This window comes from Canis lupus, chromosome 14 (genome assembly GCF_003254725.2).
Source record: "Canis lupus dingo isolate Sandy chromosome 14, ASM325472v2, whole genome shotgun sequence".
Lineage (NCBI taxonomy): Eukaryota > Metazoa > Chordata > Mammalia > Carnivora > Canidae > Canis > Canis lupus.
This window is the reverse complement of record NC_064256.1, coordinates 48,315,258-48,332,290: the sequence shown is the minus strand read 5'-3', so window position 1 is coordinate 48,332,290 and position 17,033 is coordinate 48,315,258. Positions and strand designations below refer to the sequence as shown.

The 17,033-nt window shown below is 40.1% G+C and overlaps 1 protein-coding gene across 6 annotated transcripts in view; it reads left to right on the top strand.

Moving 5' to 3' along the window:
• Window positions 1-17,033, top strand: part of ELMO1 (engulfment and cell motility 1) — a 526,001-nt gene that overhangs the window by 250,472 nt on the left and 258,496 nt on the right. For all 6 annotated transcript variants that reach the window (XM_025464640.3, XM_049093811.1, XM_049093813.1 and 3 more), the window contains one exon: window positions 4,968-5,072. In XM_025464640.3, coding sequence (XP_025320425.1) covers window positions 4,968-5,072 — 105 coding nt within the window. The remainder of the gene's footprint in view (window positions 1-4,967; window positions 5,073-17,033) is intronic.

Sequence of the window (17,033 nt, the reverse complement as noted above, 5' to 3'; positions counted from 1 at the left end):
TCACTCTCAAATTCGAGACCCACTAATTGAGGAACATGTTCTCTACTGTGGCTGGACATTGGATCATCTGGGGAGTTTTAAAAATCTAATTGCTTGGTCCCTACCCACAGTTTCTCATTGAACTGACTTGGGGTACAGCCTGAACATTGGGACTTTTCAAAGTTCCCTAGGGGATTTTCAGGTGCATCCAAGGTTGACAACTACACTTCTAGGGAACCTGTTGAAGCTGTAGTTTGACACAGCTCCCAAGTGATCTGTACCAATCAAACCCTGCCTCCCCTTGGAGAACATGACCTTAAACTACCAGCCTCATGAAATATCCTTGAGAGGGCTTTTTGTAGACTGAATATTCACTAAATGTGATTTGTTTTAAAGGTTGTTTTTAATGCTATATTTGTTCAGCAAATGTAGACACTCATATAGCACAAATATTAACTCCTAAATTCTCAAAGGCTTTCCTCACGATATGCCATCTGGCAAGCATTATTGTAATCATCTCTTTATTATCCACACTAATGAAAGACTAGCATGGCATTAGTAATTGAAAAACACAGATCATTTAAAAAATCATTCAGGCTAGTGCTGGCCCTGCTTCCCTAACCAGGAAGCATTCAGGAGTAGGAAATAGTGACAGATGACAGTTTCCTACCTTCCCTGGAGGTTCTAATACATCTTATTTTAGTCAGAAATTTGAGCAATAGAAGAAGCAAAAGGCTTCTAAATTACAATTATTTTTTTTTCTGAATAAAGGAATCTGTTTTCTCAAGGAGAAGCCAAAAAGCACAAAACAGATAAACAGTGAATATACTTAAAATGCATTTGTACGTTGGAACCAGTGGAATCAGAGTGTGCTTTCATAGAAGTTGCATGGGATTTGAGGGAACAGTGGGTCTGGATTCTAGATCTTATTCTGGTATACTTGTGTTATCCGAAATGAACCATTTTAGGCACCAGCAGGACTCAAAGTGTGGTCCCCATCCAGCAGCATCAAATCACTTGGGAATTTGTTGGAGATTCAAATTCTCAGACCCATTACAATCCTTCTGAATCAGAGACTATGGGGTGAGACCAGAAATTGGTGCTTTAAGAAGCCTCCAAGGAGATTTGAATGGCTGCTCAAGTTTGAGCATTGCGGCTCTCCACCGGGGTACAGTTTTCTCATCTACAAAATAAAGCTACCAGCTTAGATCATATCTGAAAGCCGTTCCAGCTCTCCAGTGGCCTTGGTGTAACAGGTTGGAAGATTCTCTGTCTTAGGCCTTGAACCTTTTCTTGGATGTGTAGGTAATTCAGCTAAAAAGCTGGCATATGGGTAACAGAAAAGAAACAGATCTCTGGGAACTCTATACCCAAACACCCCATAGAATGTTCACTATAATGTAAATTGTGCTTTCTTCATCCATTGTCCCAAAGTGGAAAAACCCTGGTGCTTTGGGAGGGAAGGCAGACGCTACCCCCTTCTTTGGGGGCCAGGAGCTGTCTAATGTGATTCACGGAGCAGCACTTCTACGGGAACTAACAAATGGCATCTCAGAAGGATGTACAGAGGTACACGGGCTTTGCAGTAAAACAAGGAAAAATTTCAAGCTATTCATCAAAGCTCTTGCAGCTTCCATTTCAAGACAGGTGGAAAAAAATAACATGGAACAAGCAAAGAAAATAAATCTGTATCCAGAGCATCTCATAAATAAGAAAGGACTGGGGAAACTGTTGGCCTTGCTGGATTCTCAGGGTATTTTTGTCACGGTATAGAAAGCTTTCAACTGTTTTGGCATGTAATTCTTATTCTTTTTCTCATTATCAAAATCTGGGGTTGTAAAATCATTTTACAGCTTATTAAAATCAAAAGAGAAAAAAGAAATAGGCATTTCAAGGAAAGGGAGACTGGGGAAATGATACCTGAAGTTAAAAGTAAGGGAGAGGGAAAGCAAGTGAGCTCAAGCGGGAGAGCGCATAGTTCCCCCAGAAATACAAAGTAATGTTTTTCATCTAAAAGGCAATGATGCTTTATCAATTCAGGGCAAGTCATAGGGAATCAAAGGCAGTTTTCTAATTGGCTTTTGTTTAGTAAGGGTCTATTTCTTGGAGACAATAAGGCATGGTTTATTGAACATGAGAGAGACTTTGACATGTTATCTGGGAGGGATAGAGAAATTATAGCTTTTATTCAAAAGGATGGATCACAGGCCCACTTTGCCTGAGTGAATGATGTTGATTGAGGAGCTGCAATGGTCATCTTCATGATATTCCCAGCAGTGTCCAGTTGACCAATGACTTGACACTAAAATCCTGGTTAAAACCCTGTGCCCTGAGTTCAGATTCCGGCTCTGCCACATAACTGGCTCTGAAGCTTGGGGCAAGCTACCCAGATGCTCAGCAATTGTCGTTCAAAGTAAGATAATAATAGAACCTATTTTGGGCAAGCTTTATGAGGATTAAGAGTTAGCATATGCAAGGTACTTTAAGTAATGCCTGACACGTAGCAGGCATTATTTTATTGGGATTATTTGCTAAAGACCTCTAGATTTCTTTAAAAGAATCCTAAAAATAAATTATATTATTTCTTAACTGTAAGACCTTCTGAGAGCAGCATCACCCTATTAGATACCCTCCATATGTGCCCAAGGAGGGGTGTGATTGCTACGGAGGCTTTGAGTGGATCCTGGAAGCACAACTGAAACAAAACTGATGACTTTAGTGCCACAGGGACCTTCTGCTTGGTCAGCTTCACTGACATAGCTTTGTGGGGTTGTTCGAACTGGATTCAGAGGAACTAATTTTTGGCATTTGATTTCCTTTTTGTGTGTTTATTTTTGGAATGGACTCAGAGCAACCCTAGAAATAGGTCTGAAGTACATGTCATCTTTTTCTCTCTTACATTTGGCACAGTCTCCTTTGTTGGCTGAGCTACTTCATAGCAGCTAATATTGATTAGCCTGTATTTTTCTCAAATAGACTTTTCCCTGGCTATGTAAAGTCTAAATGCTAGCAGCACCAAAATAAATGCATTCAACTTATAAACCAGTGGTAGGGAACAAAGTGGGAACAAAAGCGTGCGGAGACATACTGTCCAAACAAGACATTGCCTGCTCTGTCAAATCCAAGCTGTGAGGCCCTGGGCGAGCTTCTTGTCTCATCTAAGTGGCAGTTTCCCATCCATACAGTGGGGATAATAGGAATGCCCACTGCCTATTTATTATTAGATCATACATGCAAAGCACAAACTAGTGCCAGCCCTCAGAAAGTACTCAGCAAATACCAACTTTTAAAATGTTTCTTATGCTCATAGAAATCTAATGTATTGAAGTCAAAATAATAAATTTGTGTATAATGGATGAATTCCATTATTCTAAGAACTAAAGCTGTCGTAAAATCTTTCATTACAAGTTACTTTTCAAACTGAATCTCTGGTCATTTATTTCTAGCCTTTTGGTCCCCTTATTATTGATACAAGCCTGACCCTCCTACTTTAGTGAGTATTGAATGAAGGCTAAACACTACTGCATTTGGTCTGCCCAGTGATTTTTCATTTTAGGAGATGCATCTTTCTTATTGCAAGTGGTAGTGTTTGGGTATTTTAAAATCTTTCCGACATCTTCTATTGATCAGAATAAAATGCTAAAATAAAATGTTGAAGTCACTGCACAGACCCACCTTGCTATAGAGATGTGGACGGGGGGATCCCTGGGTGGCTCAGTGGTTTGGCGCCTGCCTTTGGCCCAGGGCACAATCCTGGAGTCCGGGGATTGAGTCCCGTGTCGGTCTCCCGGCATGGAGCCTGCTTCTCCCTCCTATGTCTCTGCCTCTCTCTCCCTCCCTCTCTCTCTCTCTCTCATAAATAAATAAAATAAATCTTAAAAAAAAGAGATATGGACGGGGTTGCTCTTGAAACTTAGGCCAGTAGGCAGCACCACTGTTCCATAGGTCCTTTATTAGCTCATATTTTTTTTTCAAATCAGAATGGAAAAGACAGTTTCGATGTACTCTTCAATACTGCAGAAAAGTATTAGTTGTTTGAACCTTGAGCAAGTGAACAAGAAGGCTTTCCTGTACTTAAATTAGAAAAAAATGCAGTGAACCAAAATGTCCCTAGCAAATCAGAGATTCAAGCTTTTTATTAAGACATACACAGGAACAAAACAAAGATATGTAGCTGCATACAAATTACCTGTGTTATGAGGTAAAAACAGTTTTCTTTATTATCTCTTTAACATTCCTTTTCATCTCTTTAACAAAAAATGACTTAAATCATTTGCCATGTAGATCTGAATTTTTGGGACAGATCTTGGTGATCCTTTTTAATGATGGTGGAGAGTGGTTTGCAGCTCTGAGTAACAGTCTTGTGGTGTTTACTGAGTGATCTTGAGCATATGGAGAATTTTCTGAGCATATTTGTAGCTATTATTTTGTCTTTGTGGCCCTTGGCACTGTGTGTAGTGACCACAAAACCAGAACACTGCCTGACAGCAGGCTGATGTCAGGAATGTGTGGACATCTGAAATTTTATCAAGTGTCTGTACTCAGAGGCCTGCAGATGGTCTAAGCCTGGACAGTGCACAAAGTCCATGGGCTGATATGGCTGTACTTAGCCCTCACCCAGAAGGATGAAGACACTAAAGTACAGAAGGACGAATGCCAGAGATGTGGCGTCATCCCAGATCTCTCTCCCCAAATGCTACTGGTTCCACCAACAGCACAGCCACCAGAAGTACAGTTTTTACATTATTTTCTCTTCCCCACAGGGTCATAGTGTCTAAGAGTAATCTTATATTTCCATTTTCAGCTGAGTTTCCTAAGCCCAGATATTAAAGCTGCACCTGTAGAGAGAAGCCCTCACTGCCAACCCAGTAGGTTTACCTGAAGATAGAAAGTGTCATCCTACTTGGTTATTTGGAGCTGGCCTTGTGGTACTCTGGTCTTGAGAGGAGAAAGAATTAACCTGATCCAATATTTTGTTTTAATCACAGAATCATGTCAACCCTGCCATGGACTTTACCCAGACCCCTCCCGGGATGTTAGCCCTGGACAATATGCTATACTTTGCCAAGCACCACCAGGATGCCTACATCCGGGTAAGCATGCAGCTGTCGTAGGTTTCCAACTGAATTTGAATTTCTAACTTACAGGTATGGAGGGATTACCTTTAGGTGAGTGGCTCCAGAGTTTTGGCTTTCATCGCCCAGTAAAATAAATATTAAAATAAAATGAAATCAACAGGGACACAAATTGAGATTTTTTTAACTTAAATTTTCTCACATGATGACATTTAAAAATACACAGTAGATACTGGAAAGTGTCTTATATAAAACTCATATATAAGACTCTTATTTACAAAAACTCTTAGGCTTAAATAGCAAGGAAGAGAAATGAAATATCTACCCTAAGCCTCCACAGTTCCAACTTTAGTGGAGACCCTGATGGCTTATTCCACTTGTTGGAAAAGAGACTGAGAATTCTCTCTGGTTCTGCTTCTGTTGAACTGATCCAATGCTGGAGACACAATGAGATAAACAAAAAAGAAAGAGAAGAATGGGAGAGATGGGGAGGAAAGAGAAATGATTTTTCTCACATTTCATAACAGACTAGTGAAACTCCCACCACTGAGAGGGACTCTTTTGTGGGTGGGGCAGAAGGAAACAAGAAGGTGCCACCTGCTGAGTGGGCAGTGCCATGTGGAAAGGGCCAAGTGTGAACCAGCAGGAGCCTAGGGATGGTGACATAGGGCAGCTCCACTGGCTGCACTGGAATTGTGCTGACCGCTAGCCCCTGTCATCGGGGACAGGAGCCCAGATTCAATGGGGTTGAGGTATACTCATCCAAGATTGAGATGGAGGAGGATATGAATACACAGGCCAAAGGAATTGGCAAGTGGTTAAAATGACAACTGGATCTCAGCTAAGAAAATACTTGATGAGTGAATTGCCTAATGCAGAAAGAGTAAGGCTCAAACTAGAAGAAGATGAATCTAATACTCTGATATTCTCTGTTGGATCCCTCTTGGCAGCACTGGCTTTTGGAGACCGGGGTTCATGACCGGGCACTGTCATGGTCTAGTGATAGTAATGTGGACAACTCCTTTGTCTAGGCTATCGTTTCTTCTCCAAACAAGAGAGCAGTACCCCTCCAGAGGGCATTTGGAAATGTGTGGGTAGGTTTCATAGTCACCATGCCAGTAGGGTACTGCTGGCCAAAACCTGTAATTCATGGGACACTGCACAGTGAAAAATTATTCTACCCGGGAACGGCCCCCTTGAAAAAAGCCATGTCAGATTTCTGAGTTCCCTGTAGGTACTATATTTTAACTTTATGTGTTTTCCTATATGTGCAATTTGACAAGCTTTGATTTGTACTGAAATATTATTTGTAATTTGATTATGTAAAGGATTTGATGCATTCCCGTGAACAGTCTGGGATCAGGTGCTTAGTCAGAAATGCAGTCTTTCGTAAGAAAATTATTTTTTCATGAAAGTTTAATTTGGCTTATATGTGTATATATTTATTGTACAGATTTTTTTTCTAGGAATATAATCTGCTCTCACAGTAAGTAAATAGTATTTTTGAGATACCATATAGTATATAGCCTTGGAGAGTTGAGTGTGAAAAGAAGAAGCCAGATAGAAATTGAATTTAGCATTAACTGATTAATGCCTGTAGATGAAGGTTTCTAAAATTAGAGCTTATTGATGCTGACTGTATTGTTAATTGCATAAGAAGCATATGTCTCACGAAAAGTAATTTAGCGTTTGAAGCCCATTTTCCTCAGTGTATTCTCTAAACTGTTATAAGTAAAATGAACACGTGGATTAATACATGGCAACCTGTAAGAACTTTATATCTGGTAAGGACTTAAAAGAAAATAACATATTTGTAAAGAAAAATGTGGGTCTTTTTGTCCACGTGCCCTTTTCTTTATTATTATTTTTTTCACATGCCTTTTTCTTTACTGACTAGACAGTATTTACATGTGATAATATCTATATCTCTATGTCTATAACTGAGATGTCTGTTATTTTCTCAGAAGTATTACTTTCCTTTTTTTTTTTTTTTAAGATTTTATTGATTTATTCATGAGACAGAGAGAGAGAGGCAGAGACACAGGCAGAGGGAGAAGCAGGCTCCCTGCAGGGAGCCCGATGTGGGACTCCATCCCGGGACTCCAGAACCATGCCCTGGGCTGAAGGCAGATGCCAAACTGCTGAGCCACCCAGGGATCCCCAGCATCACTTTCCTGATATTTCCTTTGTCCCGTCTGACTTTGGGGCATTTACTTCCAGATGGAAAGCCAAAGTCATGAATAGTTGGGTTTAGGGAATCACATACAAAGTCTGAGAGCTTCTACAAGGAAGTTTTGGAGTGGCTCTGGAAGCCGTTATCCCAGTAATAGTGAAGTAGTGGTTACAGATGGTAAAAACCGTCATCCCAGACAGCTCATTAAATTTTTATCTATGAGCTGAGTGGTCTCTTCTGAAACATAAAAATGGGTTCTTTTTATTTTTTATTTTTTATTTATTTTATTTTTTAAGAAGATTTTAAAAATTTATTTGACAGGAGAGAGAGAGAGAGAGAGAGAGAGAGAGACCATAAGCAGGGGGAGCAGCAAGTAGAGGGAGAAACAGGCTCCTCACTGAGCAGGGAGCCTGAGGTGGGGCTCGATCCCAGAACCCTGGAATCATGACCTGCACCGAAAGCAAACGCTCTAACTGACTGAGCCACCCAGGTGCCCCAAATGGGTTCTTTTTTAAAAATAACTTTATATTTTGATGAAGCTTGCTTTATTTTTGACAGGTAGATCTGTCTGAATGCAGTAATTTATTTATTATTTATATCTTTCATTCAGTAAACTCTTATTCTGTACCTGAATATGGCCTCACCCTTCACTTTGCCAGTCAGATTTCCAGTTGAGATCTTTAAAAGGAATTATCTCTCTCTCTCTCTCTCTCCCACACACACACACACACACACACACACACACACACACACACATTTCCTCTTTGCCCCTGACACCCCCTCCAGCTATCATATTCCCTCAAACACACATATTTGTATTTTTCTGGATTGTCTTCTTGCCGTGTTCCAGTTCATCTGCCACTCACTTCTCAGCACCCTGCACCAAGGCTTCCACTCATCACTTTCCAGAAACTGTTCTCCTGCCAAATGTAGAACAGCCCCTCTCTTCCTTCCTCTCATCTGCCCTTCCATTGACACCAGACACTGCCATTGACCAGTTTCTCCTTTTTGCCTGAAGCCAATACTGTCTGTCTTGATCCAACTTCTTGTCCATTTTTCTTAGCCTCTTTGGTGGGTTTCTTTCCCTCTGCCTGTTCCATCTTCATGCCCAGAATGTCAAGGACTCAATTGTAGAGCTTTTTCTCTTTTCAGTGACTCAGGCTGCACATGGTTACTGAGTAACTATCAAATGCTCAGCAGGGAGCTAGGTGATGGGGATTCCCCAAGGAACAAGTCACTTGTGAGTACTGTCATTGAGGAGTAAAGGAGGCATGAAGAGGTAAATGCCAGTCACTTTCCCAGCCACGTGGAGTATAGTTTGATTGGGCAGGGGAAGCGGGAGCATCTTGGACACAAAGGAGAGTCACCAACACAGGTGTGGGAGTCAGGAGGTGGCATCTACACTAGGACTTATTGGATAATGCTAGATAATCAGGCGTAGGGATGGGGACATGGAGGGTAATCCAAGTGGAGGGAAACATGTAAACAAGTGTGTAGAGGTGTACGCCTTTTTTAGGGAACCAAAAATAATATAGGATGGCTAAAGCAGGGAGTGGTGAATAGGATCATGGCTTGAGGCCATGTGAGCTGGCTCATTAGGAACCCTTGAGGCCATATTAAAGTGTTTGTTTGGACTTTCACCTTAAGGCATTGAAAAATTTCTGAAGTGTTTTAAGTAAAGATGATGTGAGTTAATTTTAGAAAAATCACTTTCCTGCCAGAAAACAAATGTGAGAAATCAAGACGAGAGGCAAAAATAAGATTTGGGAACTTAAGGAGAAATGACAGTAATCTGAACTAAGGTAGTGACACTGAGGAGAGGCAGTTTGAATTATTTTGGGACTAAAATAAACTGGGCTCTCTCTGAGGGAGAGGGAGATGACTGGCTTGAGTGAATGGAAGGATGGCAATGTCATTAATGGGACAGACAGTACGGGTCTGTGAGGGGCTAGTCATTTGGAGACATCCAGACCCTTATATGCATGTGGGATATCTGTCTGGTGGATGTGTCTAGTAGGCAGTGAGATGTGGGCAGCAGAGCTCAAACCCAGGTAGATGCCACAATATGTAAATTCTGCCTCCTTAGACTTGATCATTCCCTTTAATCTGTTCATCTAGATGGTTGCTGAATTATCTTAATGAGCTCCCTGCTGAAATCTGGTATCTTCACACCCACCTTCCAGACCAGCTAGAAACATAATCTTTCTAAACAGAGTTCAAACACTTTGGGAACGAGCCCTGGGCCATAAGCCTACCTTTTGTAGTACCTGGCACATAGTAGATTTTAATAATTTCTTGTTAATTGATTAGAGACTTTCTTTAGTTTTTATTTAAATGGCCTCTTGCCAAGGATTAATTCATTTTTTTTTATCATCTGAGAATCATGGGCTTCATTCCTTTTAACAGCTTCATAGAGGTATATTTTTGCAACATGAGTTTATTGACCGGCAGCCTGATTTCTTGTATGTTATTTAAATGTACTCTCTAACTAGGGTACTAATGAAAGTACTGGATGTAATTGAATTACCCCACACTTGGACAGGCCAGGAACAGGAGGAAGAATTAGAAATCTGAGCATCCCATTACGCCTGGAGTAAAATCTTGAGGCATAGTATGATTTCAGACTTCTGGGTCTCAATTGCTTTTGCTTTTTCTGAAGTTGCTTCACTTCCGGGCTCTCCCCCCCTCAAAGTTCTCTCTGTGAGAGGTGGAGGGTGACACTTGGCTTGCTCCCATGATCCTGCTGTCATTATTTCACAGACAGGATAATGGTACAGAGCAGAGTGTGTTGCATGTTTTGGTTTTGTTTGCTTTTTTGTTTTGCTTTTCTCCCCCATCCCTGGAGTGGCAATTCTCAGTACCTTAGAAGAAAGAAGATTAGTGACTCCACTGGAAATAAAACCTTTGGACTTATAATATGTGTTCTTGTTATATTTAATTATTCATTGGGAGCTACTGAAAAAAACCAAAACGATTGGGTTTTACATTTGGTTCAAGACTCATGCTGGCTATTGTGGGAGCCAAGACTGAGCCACAAAGCAGGAAGTAATGATCTCAGGGCCCCAAAACACATGATGGTCAGGTCTGAGGAAGAAGTAGGATCATGAAAAATACTTAAGACACGCTACAACTAAAAGAGAGTGGTTTCAGGATGCAGTTCAGTCTTCATAGTCCCATTTGTCATCCCCTGTTTGATCTGAGAAAATGTGCACCTAGCGTGTGTTGGGTTAGCCTAGAAGTCATCTTCTGTAGGTTAGCTCAGTCTTCAGGAAAATCCAGTGGGAGAAGCATTGTCATCACCATCTTGTAGACTCAGGAAGTGGGATCTAGAGAGGTATGGAGAGTTCCAGTAGGTCAAATAGCCAGTTCAAGTGCAACTTGAACTTCAGTCTTTGGCCTTCAAACCTGCAGTTTCCTGTCTCTGGGCTTGGAGTGTGGTGGACACCACAATGCTCTTCTTGATGAGATGGAGGAGAAGAGGGCAGAGTCAAAGACTAATGGTTAGAAGACATGGAGAGTTGATGATGCCATCAAGGAAGTGTTTGTATTTACTTACAGTCTTCCTAAATCTAGAATAATCAGAAAGTCATTCCTAAGGAAAAAAAAAAAAAAAAAAAAGAAAGTCATTCCTCACAGTGTGAGAGGTGGTACCTTCTCTTTTCATTTAACTACAAACTTTATGCATAAACATCAATAAGTACATCAATACCTAACTACAAACTTTATGTTTATACCACATCACATTACCTTTATTAAATTGTAAATCCTTTGAAAACCAAGGCTGTCTTTTTCCTTTATGTTACCATTTTACCCAATATTTGATTGAGACTCGAATGATGTTATTTAAAGAAATAAATGAACCCGGCAAAGGTATCACTGCCAAGCTTTCCAGATTTCAGACGTGGTTGTAAGTTTCAGACTAGTGACATGAGAAGTGACATTTAGAGGATCAGGGGAGCTTCAGAACCTATTGTCAGTCATCTGTCTCCCTCTTGGCATTACAGCCAGACAGAAGCGTGCTGTGCATTAATCCCAGGCCCTAAAGACGTCAGATAAGCTATTTAAATGTGCAACAATAAAAGCCAAATGCATGCAAATGAGATATTTCTGTTATTGCTTACATCTTTTTCAGGGGAAAAAAAATTCACACAGAAAAGAAAAACAGCCCATCTTCTTAGATGCTAAAAAGCATCTAACTAAAGGGAGAGAAATTCCTTTTAACATTCGCATTTTTTCATTCACTGACTCATTCAGGAAATATTATCAAACACCTACCATCTGCCAAGCTGGTGCTATGCACGGTGGCTGTGGTGGTCAAGAAGAAAGGCAGGGTCTAGTTCTTAAATATCAGAAATTAGAACCACAGGCAAAAGAAGAGAGTAGAGTTTGTTTGTCTTATTATGTTTTCTTTTTGTTCTCCCCTTTGGGGTTTTTCTTGTCTTCTTCTGGATATTTAGATGTGACCTATCCTGGACACATCTACCAAATCACAAAGCCTTTACTTGACAGTTCTTTGCAATTTTCCACAATATACTGAGCAGGTAAACATTTCACCGATCTATAAATTATCATACTGTTTAGCTATATGAGAATCGTTGAGGACTTGCTTTCTTAACCAGTGACCTAATTTTAAGCAGCGGTACTATTTCTTAGAGAAATACTCTGGTTTTGGGTCACTGTGGACTAGAACAAACCTGACCTCTCTTGTATACTTTCTTTAGTGTGATATTTGTCATAAGTAAGATGTTTTCTTAATGAGACTATTACATACCTAACACGGAATTTATAAAGTCTTGAGGCTTCTAGTAACAAAATTAAGAGTAAACACTGGAAATGACTTGTTCTTCATGCACCCTGCAGTTCTTGCCTCAACATCCCTCCTAATTTATGATGAACATTTTCAACTGATTGGAATATCTGAGCACACTGGGTAACTACGCTAGAACATAATGGATTTCCTGAGTGGGGGAAGAATAGAAATCCCTTTAAAAATAAGATTAAGTGTAATGATTTCATGCAGTTGTGAGCCAGGGCACATGTATGTTTCTAATGTTACGCTAAATCAGGACAGAAATATTTATAATACGTCAAGTAAATTAGATTATGGGAAAAGGCGGATATTTGTATTTAAGAATTGTTTTCTCAAGCTTCTTTTATGGTAGTCATTTTTTTTTAACAGATGAAAAATTTAAAGTGTGTTTACACGATTTCAAAACCTTTTGACGGATTCTTCCTCCTCAGGATGCATACATGGTAAACACACTCGTAAAAAAATAGTTGGAAGAAATATTGACTTAGACCCTAACTCCCCACTGAGACCTGGAGGCCTAGAGGCAGTACTGAAAAGAAATGCTCTGAGATGACCTACGATGATAAAAGCTGCCATCTCTTAAGCTTTTGCATATTTTGAGTACTTTACACACATTATTCACAATTTTCCCGTCAGTGCTCCCAGAGATGGGAAGATAAGGTGACCCTCGTACCCTCTTCTTCCAGGACACAGATCTGTTTGCTGAGACCCACATCAAATTCAAAGCCTTTTGGGGGAAACTCATTTTGACTTCTGTCTCCTTCATCAGAAGGCATAAACATACGTGTGGTAGCCAACACAGAGCTTGCCATGACATAACAACTGTGCCAAGCCCGTTTATTAATCTTTCACAACACCCCTCTGAGGTCAGCACTGCTGTTACTTCTATTTTACAGATGAGGAGACTGTCACATGGAGAAGTTAGGTGGCTTGCCCAACGTTGCACAGCTGGGGAAGTGCCAGAGCTGAATTTAAAGCCAAGCAGTCTGCTTCTGGTGGCTTTTTAGGGGTTTTTAGATTCCTACGGGGGTCTCAGCTGCGGTTCAAATGAGTCTGTGGATGTGTTTGCTCAAGTGGCCCAGTATTTTTAAAGGGAAGAGAATTTGAGTTGCCTGTAGGCTGGGCAGACATTCTCTCTTCAAGTAACCATGAGCCCCAGAACTCTCTATCATATTGTCTGTCTGCTTCATGCATTCTAGTTATGTGCCTTGTACCTGAGGGACCTGAGTTAGTGGCCACCAGTACCTGGGGGTCCACGGTGACGTTTGTGAAGTTCTAAATACAGGATCAGCACACAAGTGGGTGCTCAAACCATTTATTTGCCTTTTCCCTTTCCCAGTGCAAAAAGTTATGCTTGATGAATATGTCCTCTCTCTCTTGCTAAGAATAAAGAACTTAAATTTCAGCCTCCCAAGGGCGGGCAGAAGGAAGAGTCATGCTTCTCACATTCTCCGGTTGTCAATTTCAAGGACACAAAATCATCAGATCTTATTATAAATACAGTGTTCTTGGGGCCGTGCACATGGTCAGCCCTCCACACTGTATGTCAAACCATGCAGCGGCTCCCTGGCTGCCCACTAGTCGTCATTTAAAGGGAGCAGGAACCAAGTATCCTCCACTCACTAAGGCAGGGTGCTGATGGAGGCAGTGCTGAGTCTTTAAAATAAATTAAGGAACTTTTAACATTTCAAGGGGGAAATTGGCAGTTTCCCAAGCGGCATAATTACAGGACAGTGTGTAATGTGTAATTAAACTTAACTATGAAGCAAATGATTGGAATAAAGCTTGGTGGCACATCATTTTTTGCTCCCACAGTGCTGACAGATCCTCCCCTCCTCTTGTCCCTGAAATGGCTTTAGCAGCAATTGCTCCTAATTTTTTTTTTTAAATGAAATTATATGTTGCCAGTTAAACACACAGTTTCATGTAAAGGAACCTTTTTTATTTGAATGACGTTTTCCTTCTAGGTGATCTGGAGCACAGAATCAATTTGGAATAACAAGGACCCCAAGGCCTAGCCTTGCTGGAACTTTAAAATGACTCTTTGTCTAATAACTCACTGACATACTTTATTCTTTGCTTTTATTTTTATTCTTTCTTTGACCAAGGTCCACAGCCTGGAGGCTTATTTTCCTGTGGCTTTTTTCATGTTATAAAAATAGCGGCATTAATTTCATTGATTGTGAATAACCAAGCTGTTACTGCTAGTCAGGACCCCTTGAGAGTGTGAATATATGTGATTAGATTTACTAATTGCACTGGAAAAGCAGAATTTCTGACTTCCAAGTCAATTATTTGAAAGGGATGCTTCAGGCCTCGGGATGAGATCATTGTTTAACACGGGCCTGGTTTTGTCTCAGAAGATCCATCATCCGAGGAGGGGCAGGCAGGTTCCACGTACATTCACTACTCGGTGAGACAGTGTATGTGCTCTGTGCTCATGCCACCTGACTTCTTTCGGTGCCGGATTCAGAATCTGAAATCTGAAGCAGGTCCAAGACAGGATGACTATCTGTTTCATTCTCCTTTGCTACCAGCCCAAGCTGAGTATTAGATTCAGAAATTTTTTATTCAGCTATATTTGAAGGTTTTTCTGTTTATGTATTTTTTTTATTAAAATGCAGTAAGGGCTTTACAATACAATGATAGATTGCTTGAGAAAAAAAAAATGAAACCGAGCTACATAATGAACTCTATGTAGTTGACACACTGTAAACCCAAGCCCAGAGTGAATTATAAGGTTGGAAACTACAGACACCCTCACTAGAGTACCAGCGAAGCCCTTAGCAGTCACTGCCCTGAGGTCTCTTAGACTCAGTCATACTTTTCCATTAGTTCTCCAAATTGGTCTTCCCTCAGTCCACATTGTCTATTTTGATGTCTCGCCGGGCTAAACAAATAAATATTTATTGAGCACCTGTTCTGTGACCAGGTGCCTCCTTTCAGCTGTCATTGATCAAGCTTCCATCTTTGATTATACATTTTCTACCTTCACGGTACAGAGCTCACCAGCTGCTGTGCTGGGGGTTTGCTGTTGTTCCTCCCCTCTTTGGTGTCATTGCTGCACCGTGTTGCAATCCAGAAAATCCAGGAGCTGCCGCTCGCTTGTGCTTGTCTTTTTTTAAGAGGGAAAGTTTTCTGGGAATCCTCTTTTTTGTGCCTAGATTGGAAGGTATTTTAGGCCTCATTGACTTCTTAGTTATTCTTAAATAATAGACTTTATTTTTAAGAGCAGTTTACAGAAAGATTGAACAGAAGGTACAGAGGGTGCTCCTACACCCCCTGCCCCTCTCTGTTGCACACAGTTTCCCCAATGATTAGCATCTTGCTTTAGAGGGGTACATTTAGTTAAATTCCATAAACCAGTATCCTGCAACTTTGCTGTAATTGCTTATAGGTTCCAGGAGTTGTTTGTTGAGTCTTTGGAATTTTCTAGATAGATACTCATGTCATCTGTGTACAATTTTATTTCTTCCTTCCCAGTCTGTATACTTTTTATGCCTTTATCTTATTGCATTACCTAGGACTTTCAGTAAGATATTGAGGAGGAGTGGCAAGAGAGAACATCTTGCCTTGATACTGATCTTAGGGGGACAGACTCAAGTGTCTCAGCATTAGGTATGATGTTACTTTGCTGTAGATTTTTTAAATAGATGTTCTTTATTAAGTTGATGAAGTTCCCTATTAGTATCCATTTGCTAGGACGCCGTAAGAAAACACCATGGACTGGGTGACTCAAACAACAGAAATATTTCCCTTCACATTTCTGGAGGCCAGAAGTCTGAGATCAAAGTGTCATCAGGACTGATTCCTTTTAAGATCTCTCCTGTTAGTTTGTAGATGTTTGTCTTCTGCTTGTGTCTTAACATGGTCCTCTTTCTGTCTGTGTCCTGTGGAAGGACATCAGTCATATTGGATTAGGACCCACTATAATGACCTCATTTTGACTTTATTAACTCGTTAAATACCCTGTCTCCAAACATGGTCACATTCTGAGGCACTAGGAATTAGGGCTTCAATAAACGAATTTGGGAGGACATAATTCAGCCTGTAACACCCTCTATGGCTAGTTTGCTGAGGGTTTTTATCATGAGTGGATGTTGGATTTTGTCAAATGCTTTTTCTATGTGCATTAATATCTTTGTAGGATTTTTCTTCCTTTGCTGTGATGAACTATATTAATTGACTTTTGAACGTTGAACCAACCCTGCATATCTGGAATAAATCCCGTTTGATTACAGTGTATAGTTATTGGGTTCTATTTGACAATATTTTGTTGAGCATTTTGCATCTGTGTTCATAAGAGTGTTGATGTGTAATTTTCCTTTCTTGTGATATCTTTGATTTTGGTTTAGAGTAATGCTGTTCTCATGAACAGATTGGGAAGTGTTCCTCTGCCCTATTTTTTGGAATAGATTGTAGAGAATTGACATCATTTCTTCTTTAAATGTTTGATAGAATTCACCAATAAAACCATTTGGGAATGGTGCTTTCTGTTTTAAATGGTTACTAATTATTGCTTTCATTCCTTTAATAGATAGAGGCCTATTCAGACTGTCTCCTGTCTCTTGAGGAATTGGGCTCTTTCATCTAAGTTATCACATATGTGGGGTATAGAGTTGTTTATAATATCACCTTCTTACTCTTTACTATTATCGGGTCGGTAGTGATGGCTCCTCTTTCATTTTCGATGTTGGTAATTTATCTCTTCCCTTTTTTTCTTGGTCAACCTGGCTATAGTTTTATCATTTTAAGTGATCTTTTGAGAGAACCACCTTTTGGTATCATTGACCTTTCTGTGTTGATTTCCACTTTTCAATTTCAATGATTTCTATTCTAATTCTAATTTTTTTCCTTCCACTTACTTTAGATTTAATTTGTTCTTTCTAGTTTCCTAAAGTGCAGGAATTATTGATTTTACATCTTCTTTAAGAAATTTCTTCTTTTAGAAGAAATTATGCATCAAATGCTATAATTTTTCCTCTAAAGAATTGCT